The sequence below is a fragment of the Penicillium macrosclerotiorum genome (assembly GCF_028827735.1).
Source record: "Penicillium macrosclerotiorum strain IBT 26536 chromosome Unknown utg000002l_segment0_segment0, whole genome shotgun sequence".
Lineage (NCBI taxonomy): Eukaryota > Fungi > Ascomycota > Eurotiomycetes > Eurotiales > Aspergillaceae > Penicillium > Penicillium macrosclerotiorum.
Genome location: NW_026643082.1, coordinates 1125653 through 1136706, shown reverse-complemented (window position 1 = coordinate 1136706; position 11054 = coordinate 1125653). Strand labels below are relative to the sequence as shown.

The following is an 11054-nucleotide window of genomic DNA, read 5'->3' as shown; positions in this document are numbered from 1 at the left end:
TGAAGTCTAAAGAACATTATCTCAATTTCTAGCTAGATAAGAAGCTTCTTTTAAAATCTACTAAGAAAAGATATTTACTAAGATTACCGTTAATCTCTAGGCTTCAAAATTACCATCTAGCTCTATCTAGAAATATATAATGAGTTCATGTGCGCAATCGTCACATAATATTCCTTTAAATAACGGGGAAACGAAATCGAGGAGCTCATCATTGGAAACTAATTCCGGGATCAGAAGATATTCGCTGGCCCGGGCATGCTGATGGGCATGGTCGAATGCTACCATACCAGTGATGGCGGTTGCCTCGGCTGCGTGGTCGATATCAGCGCACTGGGACTCCAAGGAGCCAACAGAAGATCGTGGAAGAGGGGTTGCTCTCCTGGATCCTCAAGATCTATCACCAGCTCGACTATGCTTTCTCTTTGATGGACAAGGTATACCCTTGCTGCCAAGACACGCGGCTACAGCTCTATCTGCACAGGTGGTTTATGATTTATTAGTTGTATAATGGAGAGTCAATCTCTATTCAAGCAATTCCGGGATACCTGCCTTCGTGGGTGCCTCGATTATGAATAGTAGTATTTCTTGTGAGTAGAGGATGCCTGGAGGTTTTGACTCGGTCCCGTTGGGATGGACATCCTATTGGTAGGTTGTTCCATCCTGGGCCTTCTTTTACTTCACTCACACAATGCCGCTGGGGCCAAAAAAAGCCGATTCAACCTTGCGATTTTGACAAGATTTCTGAATGATCAATCCATCAAGCAGCACTTTGCTTCATTTGAACTCATATCGTAGACAAGTAGAGGGATGATCAATGTGATATATGAGGTCTTCTCTTATTCTCTCGCTATATAAATATCATGTTCCATCTTCACTTCTGTTATATATTTTTTTAAACTTTTGTTGTCAGCAAACAATCCCTCATTTTAATGGTGAGCCCCCAGGAGGTGTTTGTATAGAAATATCGAAAGCATGCTAAAATATAATGCTATTAAAAAAAAGCACGAACTTATCAACTGATTCTAGTAGTACATACTATTCGAGATAGGTGCAAATTAAACTCAAGAGCCGCAGTTCATTTGCAAATTCCCCCTAACAGTCAATAGTCTTCATTCGCACGGTATCAAATGGCAGTAGCGCTCTCAAAGCGTAAGTGGAGTGGGCTCAATTGCTCGCTTTGTTGGATTTAGCAATCCAGAAGATGACCAATTATGTGTGGTTCCCTTTATGGCCTGACCCCTACTTTACATTCAAGTGTCACGAGAACAAGTTAAATTGCAATGAGTATTATGATGTTTTAATATTTACTACATGACTATTCATCAAAATGAACACCAATGTCGTCCCTTTTTGGTAATAAATCAGGCCAGAAAGATTTATATAGGGGAGGAACAGCATCACTAGATATAGATAGCAGTTCCTTCCTGCTGCCTAGTGATGCTTTGTGACAAAACAGGCTCCGCTACTCTTAGGTTTTTTTTCTGTCTTGTAACAACTTTATGGTTCGCAAGATGATGCAGTATCGGCTAATCTGGGCTAGTTGATGATGGCGGCTAGCGAGGTGCGTAGCTGGCGAGAGCGAGCCACCGTACCCATAAATAAGCGCGCGGCTTGAGGGAGTTGTTCCGAGAAGGGACATTTCATGCGACCAACACTCTCAATCTGCACAGCCTGGCCATTAATAGCCAGAATTCGGCCTTCATGGGCTCTAGCCAGCTATGAGACTTCCTGAGACTAAGGCAACCCTCTCTTTGTGGGTCTCTGGGTCTCGTCCAGATCCCTTGCTGGGAACCACTCTTCCAAGGCGCTAATTATATGCAGCCAGAATAAGATAAGAGCCCTATCATCTCGCATAAATTTGACCAACCCAACAGTCAGCCCATTAAGACAGCGTATACTGGCCAAACATCTGCCATCGTCCGTATATCGCGGGTTTTTATCATTGACCGAACGAAACTCTGTCGAAACGCCCCTAGTGTCTCCAACTTCTGACCCAACCCATCCGTCCACCATGGAGAGCGACAGTGGCAGAATCCCAGCCCAGGTGGTGGATCGGTATAAATCCGATGGACCACACTATTTAACCACTCTTTCTCTTTCCCCTCACCTTCACTTGAGGCTTGTATCCAAAGGATCTTGAAATCAAACGAGTCGTCTGGACAATCTTTTGGTTTCCTCCTGAAGTTCTCAACATGTCTTTTGGACAGAGGTTCAAACGACAAGGACGAGGGCAAAGAGCCCATTCAGGGATTCAGTCAATCTTCGGAAAGAGAAAGCCTCGAAAGCATTATCCGTCCAATCTAAACAACGGAATTAATTACAACTCTGGCCGGGTACCCCCATTTTGGCGACAGCAACACCCAGCCTCGCAGCAATATCCGCAGTACCCAACCTCGCAGCAATATCCACAATACCCAGCCTCGCAGCAATATCCGCAATACCCAGCCTCGCAGCAATATCCGCAATACCCAGCCTCGCAGCAATATCCGCAATACCCAGTCGCGCAGCAACAGCAAGCTGGGCAGCAACTATCACCAGAGCAGAGGTCCCAAAATGATGGCCAGCTCTCCGTCTACTTGTTCAAGTACAGCGCCCCGGATAATGTGAATGAAGAGGAGCTCCATGCCTATGAAAGAGCATTTCGTTCTAAGTGGGATACGTTTAACGACCCAAATAAGAAGCCGTACCTTCCTTACAATAGAACTGATCGGTGTTGCGAATTACTTCTTTTGGTCGAAACCGGGTTGCAGGGTTCCAGGCAAGGTATTCTGTATCGAATCCTTGAAGTTCCGGTCAAGACTAAAAAGACTGAAAATGGACATCGATACGTTTCTGTCCCAATGAAACTACGGAACTTTCGCCCCGGATCGGTATCAACAGGGTTGCCCACCGACTCAAAATATTGCCTGAATAATAAGGGAATCCACATTGGTACGACTACTAAGGAATCTCTTCGACAGTGGGACTTGTGTTTAGGAATAGCGACGAGTCAATTTAGGAGCTGGCAATACTGGCAAAGCGCCACTGGCCTCTTTCCAAGGGTGATCAATAGTCAATGGCCTAACGTTGCCATTGATCGACGGCCAAGAGTGCGAATGCAAACCTCAGGCCGGTTCAATCAGGGAATACATATCTCGACGGGGTACGGAATGATTCCCAGGCTGGGAATGATGCACAGGCTGGAAAAATCTAATCAAAAGTGGCTTGGGAGAAATCCTATGGCCGAAATCCTTTTCAAGAGGACTGTCGCGTATAACCCATATCGCGGCAGACCGACGGCGACCAGAGACATTGCACGGGTGTTTTCCCAAATACCAGATACCGCGAATGTCCCCAATCGACAGACAAATAGGAAGTTTTCAGAAAAGGGCAAGAGATCCAATAATGGTACGCGATATCATGACACCGAGAAGTTCGAGGGACAAGCATCTCAGTGCCGTATCATTCATGGTTCCAACCGACTCAAAACTACATGGCCTCTGTGTCTGACGTGGCTTCGTGCTCTGGAGCAGTGGCACCTAGTTTCGTTGAACAACGTAGGGCACAGTTTCGCACGGGACTGGAACTTCATACGCTCCCAAGTCTATACAGATCCCAACGGACAACCTAACACCAGAAGGAAGATAATTAGTGGCGGTGCTCATATTCGTCAGAATCATATTTGATAAGGTTTGTGCTTGTGAGTTATTCCAAGAGCGAACTATGATGTATTGATGTGGAGCATAAACGGGAGTGTAATATTTTTTTTTCTTTCAGTTTCTGTTCATCTGTGATCAAAATACATGGATTCCAGTTTCATGGAGAAGGCTTCCGTTCTTCCCCTTAAAAAGAAGATTTGAAGTGTCTCGCTAGAGTTACAGAGGGGTGACCTCTCGCGAAAAATAGACATAAGCAGCGTCGTGCTTGCTGGGTATGGGATTAAACCCTCTCCCTTATTGCTTTTCAAGTCATTTGTCTAAATAGCCACTGAAAAATACGGGCACTCGATGCGAATAAGAAGTATATTTAACCACACTAAAGACTACACGCCAGGGGTTCTACGGCACAAAACAGCAAGGCAAAATGGGATGAGAGAAGAAGAAATGCCGTAAGACATAAAATACTAGAACAACAGGAGTCGGAGTAGCATGGAAGCGAAACAAAATGATTGGGGATCCCATACATTGACAAGGACGCAAGTCCAATCGCCCGGACCATTGTTGGGTGTCTGGCACAAGCGCCCACAGCAAATGGAAACCAACCAACCCTTCAATCCTTCAGCCTGGGAGTGAATCGAGATCGGTAGATCTATTTAGAAACCTAAGCGCCCCAAGTCGCACTACGAGTTATACCACTCCCTACTATGCCTCTCAAAGAGGACTTAGCCGGGGTGGGGTGGTGGGCGGCATATATGCCTGATTCTTGACATGCCCACTTTCGACCTGTTCTGCACAAATAGAATGGAGCTAGCCGTTCTTTTATTGGAAATTGGATTGCGTCTATGCTAATCAAAACGCTAGTGTTGCCCCCAACTTAGTCTCAAGCAAAAATCTAGGAAAAGTTAGATTAATTCAATTATTATAAGTCTTGCTGTCTGCCCCCAACCCTCCCTTCATTGCCTCCATATTTCCGTATATCTCTATATCTCCCTTTCACCGTGTGTTCTTTCTAGTTGCCTTCGACGATCACCCTCTGGGTGTATTCATTTTTCATTATTCCTCAAACAGTACAAATATCTACTCAAACTTGATTCATTCGTCTGAGTGAATTTTTTCAAAATGGGTTCTCATTCAGCTAAAGACAAACGAATGACACCGTTCTCGAAACCTCTATCTTCCTGGAGGTTCGGCCGAGAGAGAGAGGATAAAAAGAATACCACCGCACCAAATGGATCACAGGCAGCCCAAGACAAAAATAGTTCGAATTCAGGAATGGTTCCTCCTGCAGTTCCAGAACCAGTAGCTTACACCACTGAATCAAGTGATCATAATCGAACGGACCTGATGCGTTTGGAATGGGATAATATAGATTTTATGTTACGCAAACAGAATCGATATCCCCTCTTTCTGCTGACGGTCAACGCTACATCTTCTCGTTCTGAATATGTCCCTTATGTTCTTACCGACTTCCGAGAGCAGACACTGGAGGGAAACACAAAGAAAATTTACAGCGGAAAAGCGTACATGTACGTCACGACAAACCTCAAAGCTTGGAAGCTACCAATGGTTATCGAAAACGTCGACCTATGCAATCCGCATCTCATTTCAGGCCCTAAATCTGCAGTGAAGATGTCCAGGCGAATTTTGATCGGCTCTCTCTCTCCGTCCATGCTTGAGGGTACCGCTAATGGAAAGTTTTCGAAGTTCGAGATCAAGCTGGCACAGGCAATTCGACCGTGGGGCCTTGCAAAGAACCCGATAGTGGCCTACTACGATAATGAAACAAAGGATTATGTAGCTCAGAAAAAAATCGGGACATCGAAGAATGTTCGTCTTGAATATTTCCGTCGATGCAACTTCTCTCCATCTTCGGTTACAGTGACAGTGACTAGTAATACGCTGCAAGTCATAAAGAAATTGATTCCCCATTTGGGGAAAAACAACATCAAACTAATTCGCAATGTATCGTAAATTCTGAGAATTGAGGTAATAGATTGAAAATCGATGGAAACTCAAAAGGACTTGACGTCGGAACGAGCGTACTGGTGCATTTCATGAGCAATGCCTCCTATGTTATACGGAACTTTGCTGGTTGATGATATTGCTTCCTTCTTTTCTACCGCGTCACCCTTGAACATCATTTTAGAGAGGTGGGAGTAGATAGCCGGGAAATGGGGCGTTGATATTTTGGGTTGCTCTTTCTTTTTTGATTCTCGTGCTAGTTTAGTTCACAATCCTAGAAAATGCAAGCAAAGCAATAAAGTGCCTCGATCTGATTCAGCCCATATTCACTTTCCATATGCCCTATTTACCGCGGCCGTGTCTGGCCCTCCTTCAACAATCCCCGGTCTCCCCCTCCGCCCTGCTGCCATAACCACACACCTTCAACAGCCCATGCCGCGGCACTGGCGTGACGGCCAATGCCCGACGCAACGAGCTTATTGGGGCTCTCGTCCGTATCCTCATCTTTCTTCTCTTCCTCCTCACCCCGAGCCGCAGGCAGACTCTGACCCGCCGCTCCCTCCGCTTCGGCCAGCATCCCCGCTACAACACCTTCCTTCTCAATGACAAACCACAACCCCTCCGATAACGGCCCGCCACGATCCCCAAACTCGGCCCGGCCCAAGCGGAACAGAATCCGACCAAGTACCTGCCATGCCACACAGCGCTGCGCCGGGAATGTTGAGCGCGACAGGATCGCCAGCTCGGGAATCGTATACCCCGCAGCGTGCGGATCATCGCCGTGGTGATGCAGGCCCAAGGACGTCGGCAACGCCAGCGACGTCGCCGGGGCGAGGATTGTGCCGCGTAGCGAGAATCGCACGGACGACGGGGCCATCGAGACGGCCGCGCTGGCGGGGTGGTATGGCGAGGCGGAGTCTGGGTCTTCATCGTCGGTGGAGGGGGTTGCAGCCAGGACAGGGCGGACGGGTCGTGCGACATCTCAGGGAAGTAGTGGGATTGCAGGTCGGAAAGGAAGTTTGGAGAGGATGGGTCGAGGGCCGGCATGGGTTGGGTGGGTTGCGGGAAGTGGAAGGTTTCGATGGCCGCGGGGTCGAGGATTGGGCGCTCGGAGGCGGGGTGGAGGTCTTTCGGGGGTTGGGTAGGGGCAAAGTCGTCATGTACAGGCCGCTTGGCAGACGAATTTGGCGCGGGTTGAGGTGGTTTGGTTTGGGGTGCCGGTGCCGGGGTGGGAAGGTCGAATGACACGGATTTCTGGGGCTTCGGTGCCGCCGACACGTCTGAGGTTGGCAGCAGTGTCGGCGCAGGAGGCGGGTCAGCACTCGCTTGCTCATCCTCGTCGATCTTGGCCCGGTAGAGGAAACGTTTCAGCAAGCCGGGGTCCATGGAGGCGATCAGCTCTTCCCGTTCCTTCTCAATCTGGGAATCCGACATGGACGCCAAATGCCGGCGGTTCTCCTCCGCGATAGCCTGCTTGTCATCCTGGGGGGTGGGTAACACATCAGGGGGCGAGTCATCCGCATGTTGCTTCGCTCGTCGCTGTTTGAAGGAGGAAGGCTTGTTGCGACGGCGGTGCGCGGGGAATCCGGTCAAGGAGGCCGAAGGGGTCGGAGGTGCTGGGGCCGGCGGTGTAGCGTTTGAGGGCTCGCGTTCGCGGATCTCCCCCACTAGCGAGAAGGGGGAGGGAACGGGATCATTCGGGATTGTCGGAGTCTCATCGTCGAGGTTGACGAGGAAGCGCTCGCCACGAAAAGCCATGGCGCGCCGGGGAGGAAAAGATGAAGTTATGTCAGCGCGGGGCCTCTGCGGCTCAAAAGGCTAAAATGGGGTGCAGTGGGCTAACCGTTTATGGTTAGTACCATTGGCGCGGATATGCTAGGCCCAAAGGAGTAATTCTGTGCTGCCAAAACAGGCCATGCAGATTCCGCAGAGGCGAAACATCGAAGTATATCCAACAGCACGAACCCTCCAGACGACCAAGGAGAGTCGAGGGAGTGGTATCTTTCCGACAATCATTCTGCGACTCGCTTTGGGAGCATTGAGGCGCTATCATCGAACAGAGATTCTCTGACAGGCCCGGGGGAGGTCGACGCTCGGGCCACTGATTCTGGAACCGATCTCCGGTCACCAGACAGGAAGGGGGACTTTGGCAGCTATGGGCGAGGAGCATGAAGCATCCAAGGAGCTGGCGAGCGGCAAAGCCAAAGCCATGACTCCCGAGTTTGAGGTCAACGAGATATGAACCGGACCGTTCGTGGGGAAGAGAAATGAAAGGACCCTATTGAAATTAACCTCAACGGGGGGAGGGCACAGAATTGACCAACCGCGGGTTCAGCCAACTCCACTAACGCCAGATCCGCGCGCATCGGGAGTAGTTTAGGGTACTTGGGTTCTGGAGGATTGACTTGGTTGTGGTCGGCGATAGAAGAGAGAGGCATCGATGCCACTGGCTTCCATTGAGACCAGCATATGGTTCCTTGATATAGAAAATAGAATACCAGAAAAAGCCCTCGCCCTCCCCCGTTCGGAAGTGGTTTGAACGATGCCGTCGAGGAGCATATCAAGCCGAACGGGAAGTGAACGTACAACCCAACTCGCTCCTTGTTCGCTTGCTCCCCTTTCTGGCCCTTTTCTCCCTGCCCGTTTCCCTCTTCTCTTTCCTCTCCTCCTCCTCCTGCTTCTTTTTCTCTCTTCTCTTCTCCATCTTCTCCATCTCGTTCCTCCTCGTTTCCCATCTCGGGTCTGCAGGTTGTTCCCGGCTTTCGGTGTTCCTCTCGGCCGCAACCCGCTCTTGACCTTCTTCCATCCCCGACTTCGTTTTTCGTGTTCGATTATTCCCACCTGATCCCCAACGACCGCCCGCAACCCATACGCTCAGCCCCGATCGCAGCTACGTCCTTATACTACACCGTCACCACCACCGACCCCCTCCATATATCAACATCACTTCATCCCCTCCCCTATCTATACCGAATTAGTGCGGGCTGTTGATAAATTTATCAATTCATCAATCCATCGATTCGTCTTGTTGCCACCGCCCATCATGTCCACGGATCCGCCTGGTGCGGGTGTGCCCAATGAAGAAGGCCCGCCTGTCGACATCGACTCCAACGCCCGAAGGGCTTCGGGCGCCAGACGGTCGCGTCGCAAGAAGGACGACGATACAACAAACCACACCGCTACACCAGAATCCAAAGTCAAGAAGGAGACCAAGCCAACTCGGGCCCCTCGTCGCCCCCGGGAAAAATCCATGTCCACCGCGGCGGCGCGCAAGAAAGCCAAGCTGGAGCAACCGGGAGACGAAGCCACGGGGCCTGCCGGGGCCGGGGCTGCAGCACCAGCACCCACACCAGCTGCAACGTCAGCAGCGTCGGTAGTATCACCAACCACCGCCGCTCCCCCTCCTCCTGCTGTCCCGGCCGATTCCCGAAGTCCTCCTCCTCAATTGCACACGGCCCCGAGCCCTCCTCAGCCGACTCCACCCCCGGCCTACTCAAGTCCACATCCCCCCCCGGCTGCCCGGCCCCAGGAGCCTGCGTCGCGGCCATATCAACAAGTGCACGCACAACCACAACCACAACCCCCACCATCACAACCCACCAAAGCCCCCCAAGCTCCCCAACGGACCAGTGGACAAAACTTTGATCCTATTCGATCCGCGTTTGACAACCCGTCCCCCGCCCCGACTTATACTCCTCCACCTCATATCGCCTCGCCGCGAAATAATGGCTATCGCGCCAGTGCATCGCCGGCTATCTCCAGCATCATCGATCCACCACAGTTCTCAAACCCGGTCGATTTGTATGTAGTGCCTCCGCGCACATCGCCTGGCTATGTCTCGTCCGTCTCCTCGCCAGCGCCACCGGCGATGGCACATACACCGACCCACCCGACCCTTGCTCCCTCGCCTATACCTGCGTCCTCTCCATCGCACGGAGCGTTTACACCTCAGCCCACTCACGTTTCCCCATATGCTTCTATGGAACAACGTCCACCACTGCAATCGCAGCCCTCTCAATTAGAACTCTCCTCGCCGGCCTTACAGGTGCAGCAACCACCAGCACAACCCAAGTCACAATCCCAACCTCCAGAGCCCTCGGCACATATATCTACTCCGCCACGCCCTACTCAGCAATCATCCGATGCCATGGATATCGACTCGAAGGAGCAGCCGGCGTCTACCACGAAGAAAGAAAAAGGCACGACCACGGCTCCGACATCCAAGGCACCCTCTCCCAAGCCGGCTCGCGCTGCAAAGGAAGCTCCGAAGATACCCCAGGGATCCGGTCTGATCACGAACGCACTGTTCGGTGGCATTGATGAGTCCTCCAAGTCCGATGCGCGCAGCTCACCCAATATCATTGTGCATGTCCCCTTGCAAAAGGGCAACCAAGTCATCAACTTCGCGCAACTCGCCGAGGAACGCTACGGGTTTGCCGCGCTGCATCCTCGTCTGGCGGCTCATAAAGAGCGTCTGGCACGCGTCGCCGCCGCCGGAGACGCACTGGAGCGGAACGTCAAAGGTGGGAAGGGAGCGTCAGCTGGGGAGAGTGCTGACGAAGATCTCAGTTTGGACATGGATCGTGACAGTGACATGGACGGTGATATCAGCATGCTCGGCGCCGGTCCTGGAACCAACGCCCCCTCCGAAACAAGCGACGGCAAAAAGAAGCGACGCAAGAAGGTCGAAGAATACGACCGAGACGACCCCTTTGTTGATGACAGCGAGTTGGCCTGGCAGGAACAAGCCGCCGCAAGTAAAGACGGTTTCTTTGTTTATAGTGGTCCCCTCGTCCCCGAGGGCGAGAAGGTCCAGGTGGAACGGTACGTCGAATCTATCACCATTTCCTTTTCCATCTCCCCTCCTATTTCATACACTAACATGCCTCTGTCTCCAGTGCTGACGGCACCATCAAACGTGGCCGTGGACGCGGCAGAGGAACCGGCCGCGGCCGCTCCATCGCCTCTCATCCACATGTCCCGATAGCCGCCGCCGTCCCTATCTCCCAGGACACCGGTCTACCTCTCCGCGGCCCTGGCTCCCGCGGTGGTACCTCGCGCCGCGCGCGAACCGCCAAGAAAGCCGATCAGGCTGACAAACATGCCGATAAACACGACAAACACGCCGACAAACACGCCGACCGCAGCGGCACCACTGCCTCATCCGCCCATGAAGGCCGCAGCGGTCGCGGCGGCAGTGCAGCCGGCAGCTCTTCCCGTGGCGGTGGCGGTGGTGGTGCGCGCGGCGGCAAGTCTAGCTCCTTGACGACGATGGTAGATCTGGCGCCTGCGCCGCCGTCCAACTCTACCCCCAATATTGCTCCTGCGCCTAGCCCGAGCCCGCTGACTGGGCCGGAGCTCGTAATGAAATAGAGACACATGGCCAGCCTCTGTGCCCTTCATTGATCACTTTCGTTTTCTAGATTTATTCTACTGACCCTGTTTCGAGCTGGT

The 11054-nt window shown here is 51.7% G+C and overlaps 4 protein-coding genes across 4 annotated transcripts; 3 read left to right on the top strand and 1 right to left on the bottom strand.

Annotated features, from left to right (window-relative positions):
- Positions 1–2192: 2192 nt before the first annotated feature.
- Positions 2193–2803, top strand: N7462_001552 (uncharacterized protein; the record flags this gene model as incomplete). The annotated part of the gene is made up of 2 exons (XM_057073278.1): positions 2193–2683; positions 2788–2803. The coding sequence occupies 2 exons, from the start codon at positions 2193–2195 to the stop codon at positions 2801–2803; spliced, it is 507 nt and encodes a 168-aa protein (XP_056936919.1).
- Positions 2804–4787: 1984 nt separating this feature from the next.
- Positions 4788–5609, top strand: N7462_001551 (uncharacterized protein; the record flags this gene model as incomplete). Its single annotated transcript, XM_057073277.1, has 1 exon — positions 4788–5609. The coding sequence occupies one exon, from the start codon at positions 4788–4790 to the stop codon at positions 5607–5609; it is 822 nt and encodes a 273-aa protein (XP_056936918.1).
- A 337-nt stretch (positions 5610–5946) lies between these two features.
- On the bottom strand, positions 5947–7358 carry N7462_001550 (RPAP1 family protein; the record flags this gene model as incomplete). The annotated part of the gene is made up of 2 exons (XM_057073276.1): positions 5947–6490; positions 6559–7358. 2 exons carry the CDS (start codon positions 7356–7358, stop codon positions 5947–5949), a joined length of 1344 nt encoding a protein of 447 aa, XP_056936917.1.
- Positions 7359–8643: 1285 nt separating this feature from the next.
- On the top strand, positions 8644–10973 carry N7462_001549 (uncharacterized protein; the record flags this gene model as incomplete). Its single annotated transcript, XM_057073275.1, has 2 exons — positions 8644–10424; positions 10499–10973. 2 exons carry the CDS (start codon positions 8644–8646, stop codon positions 10971–10973), a joined length of 2256 nt encoding a protein of 751 aa, XP_056936916.1.
- Positions 10974–11054: the final 81 nt, after the last annotated feature.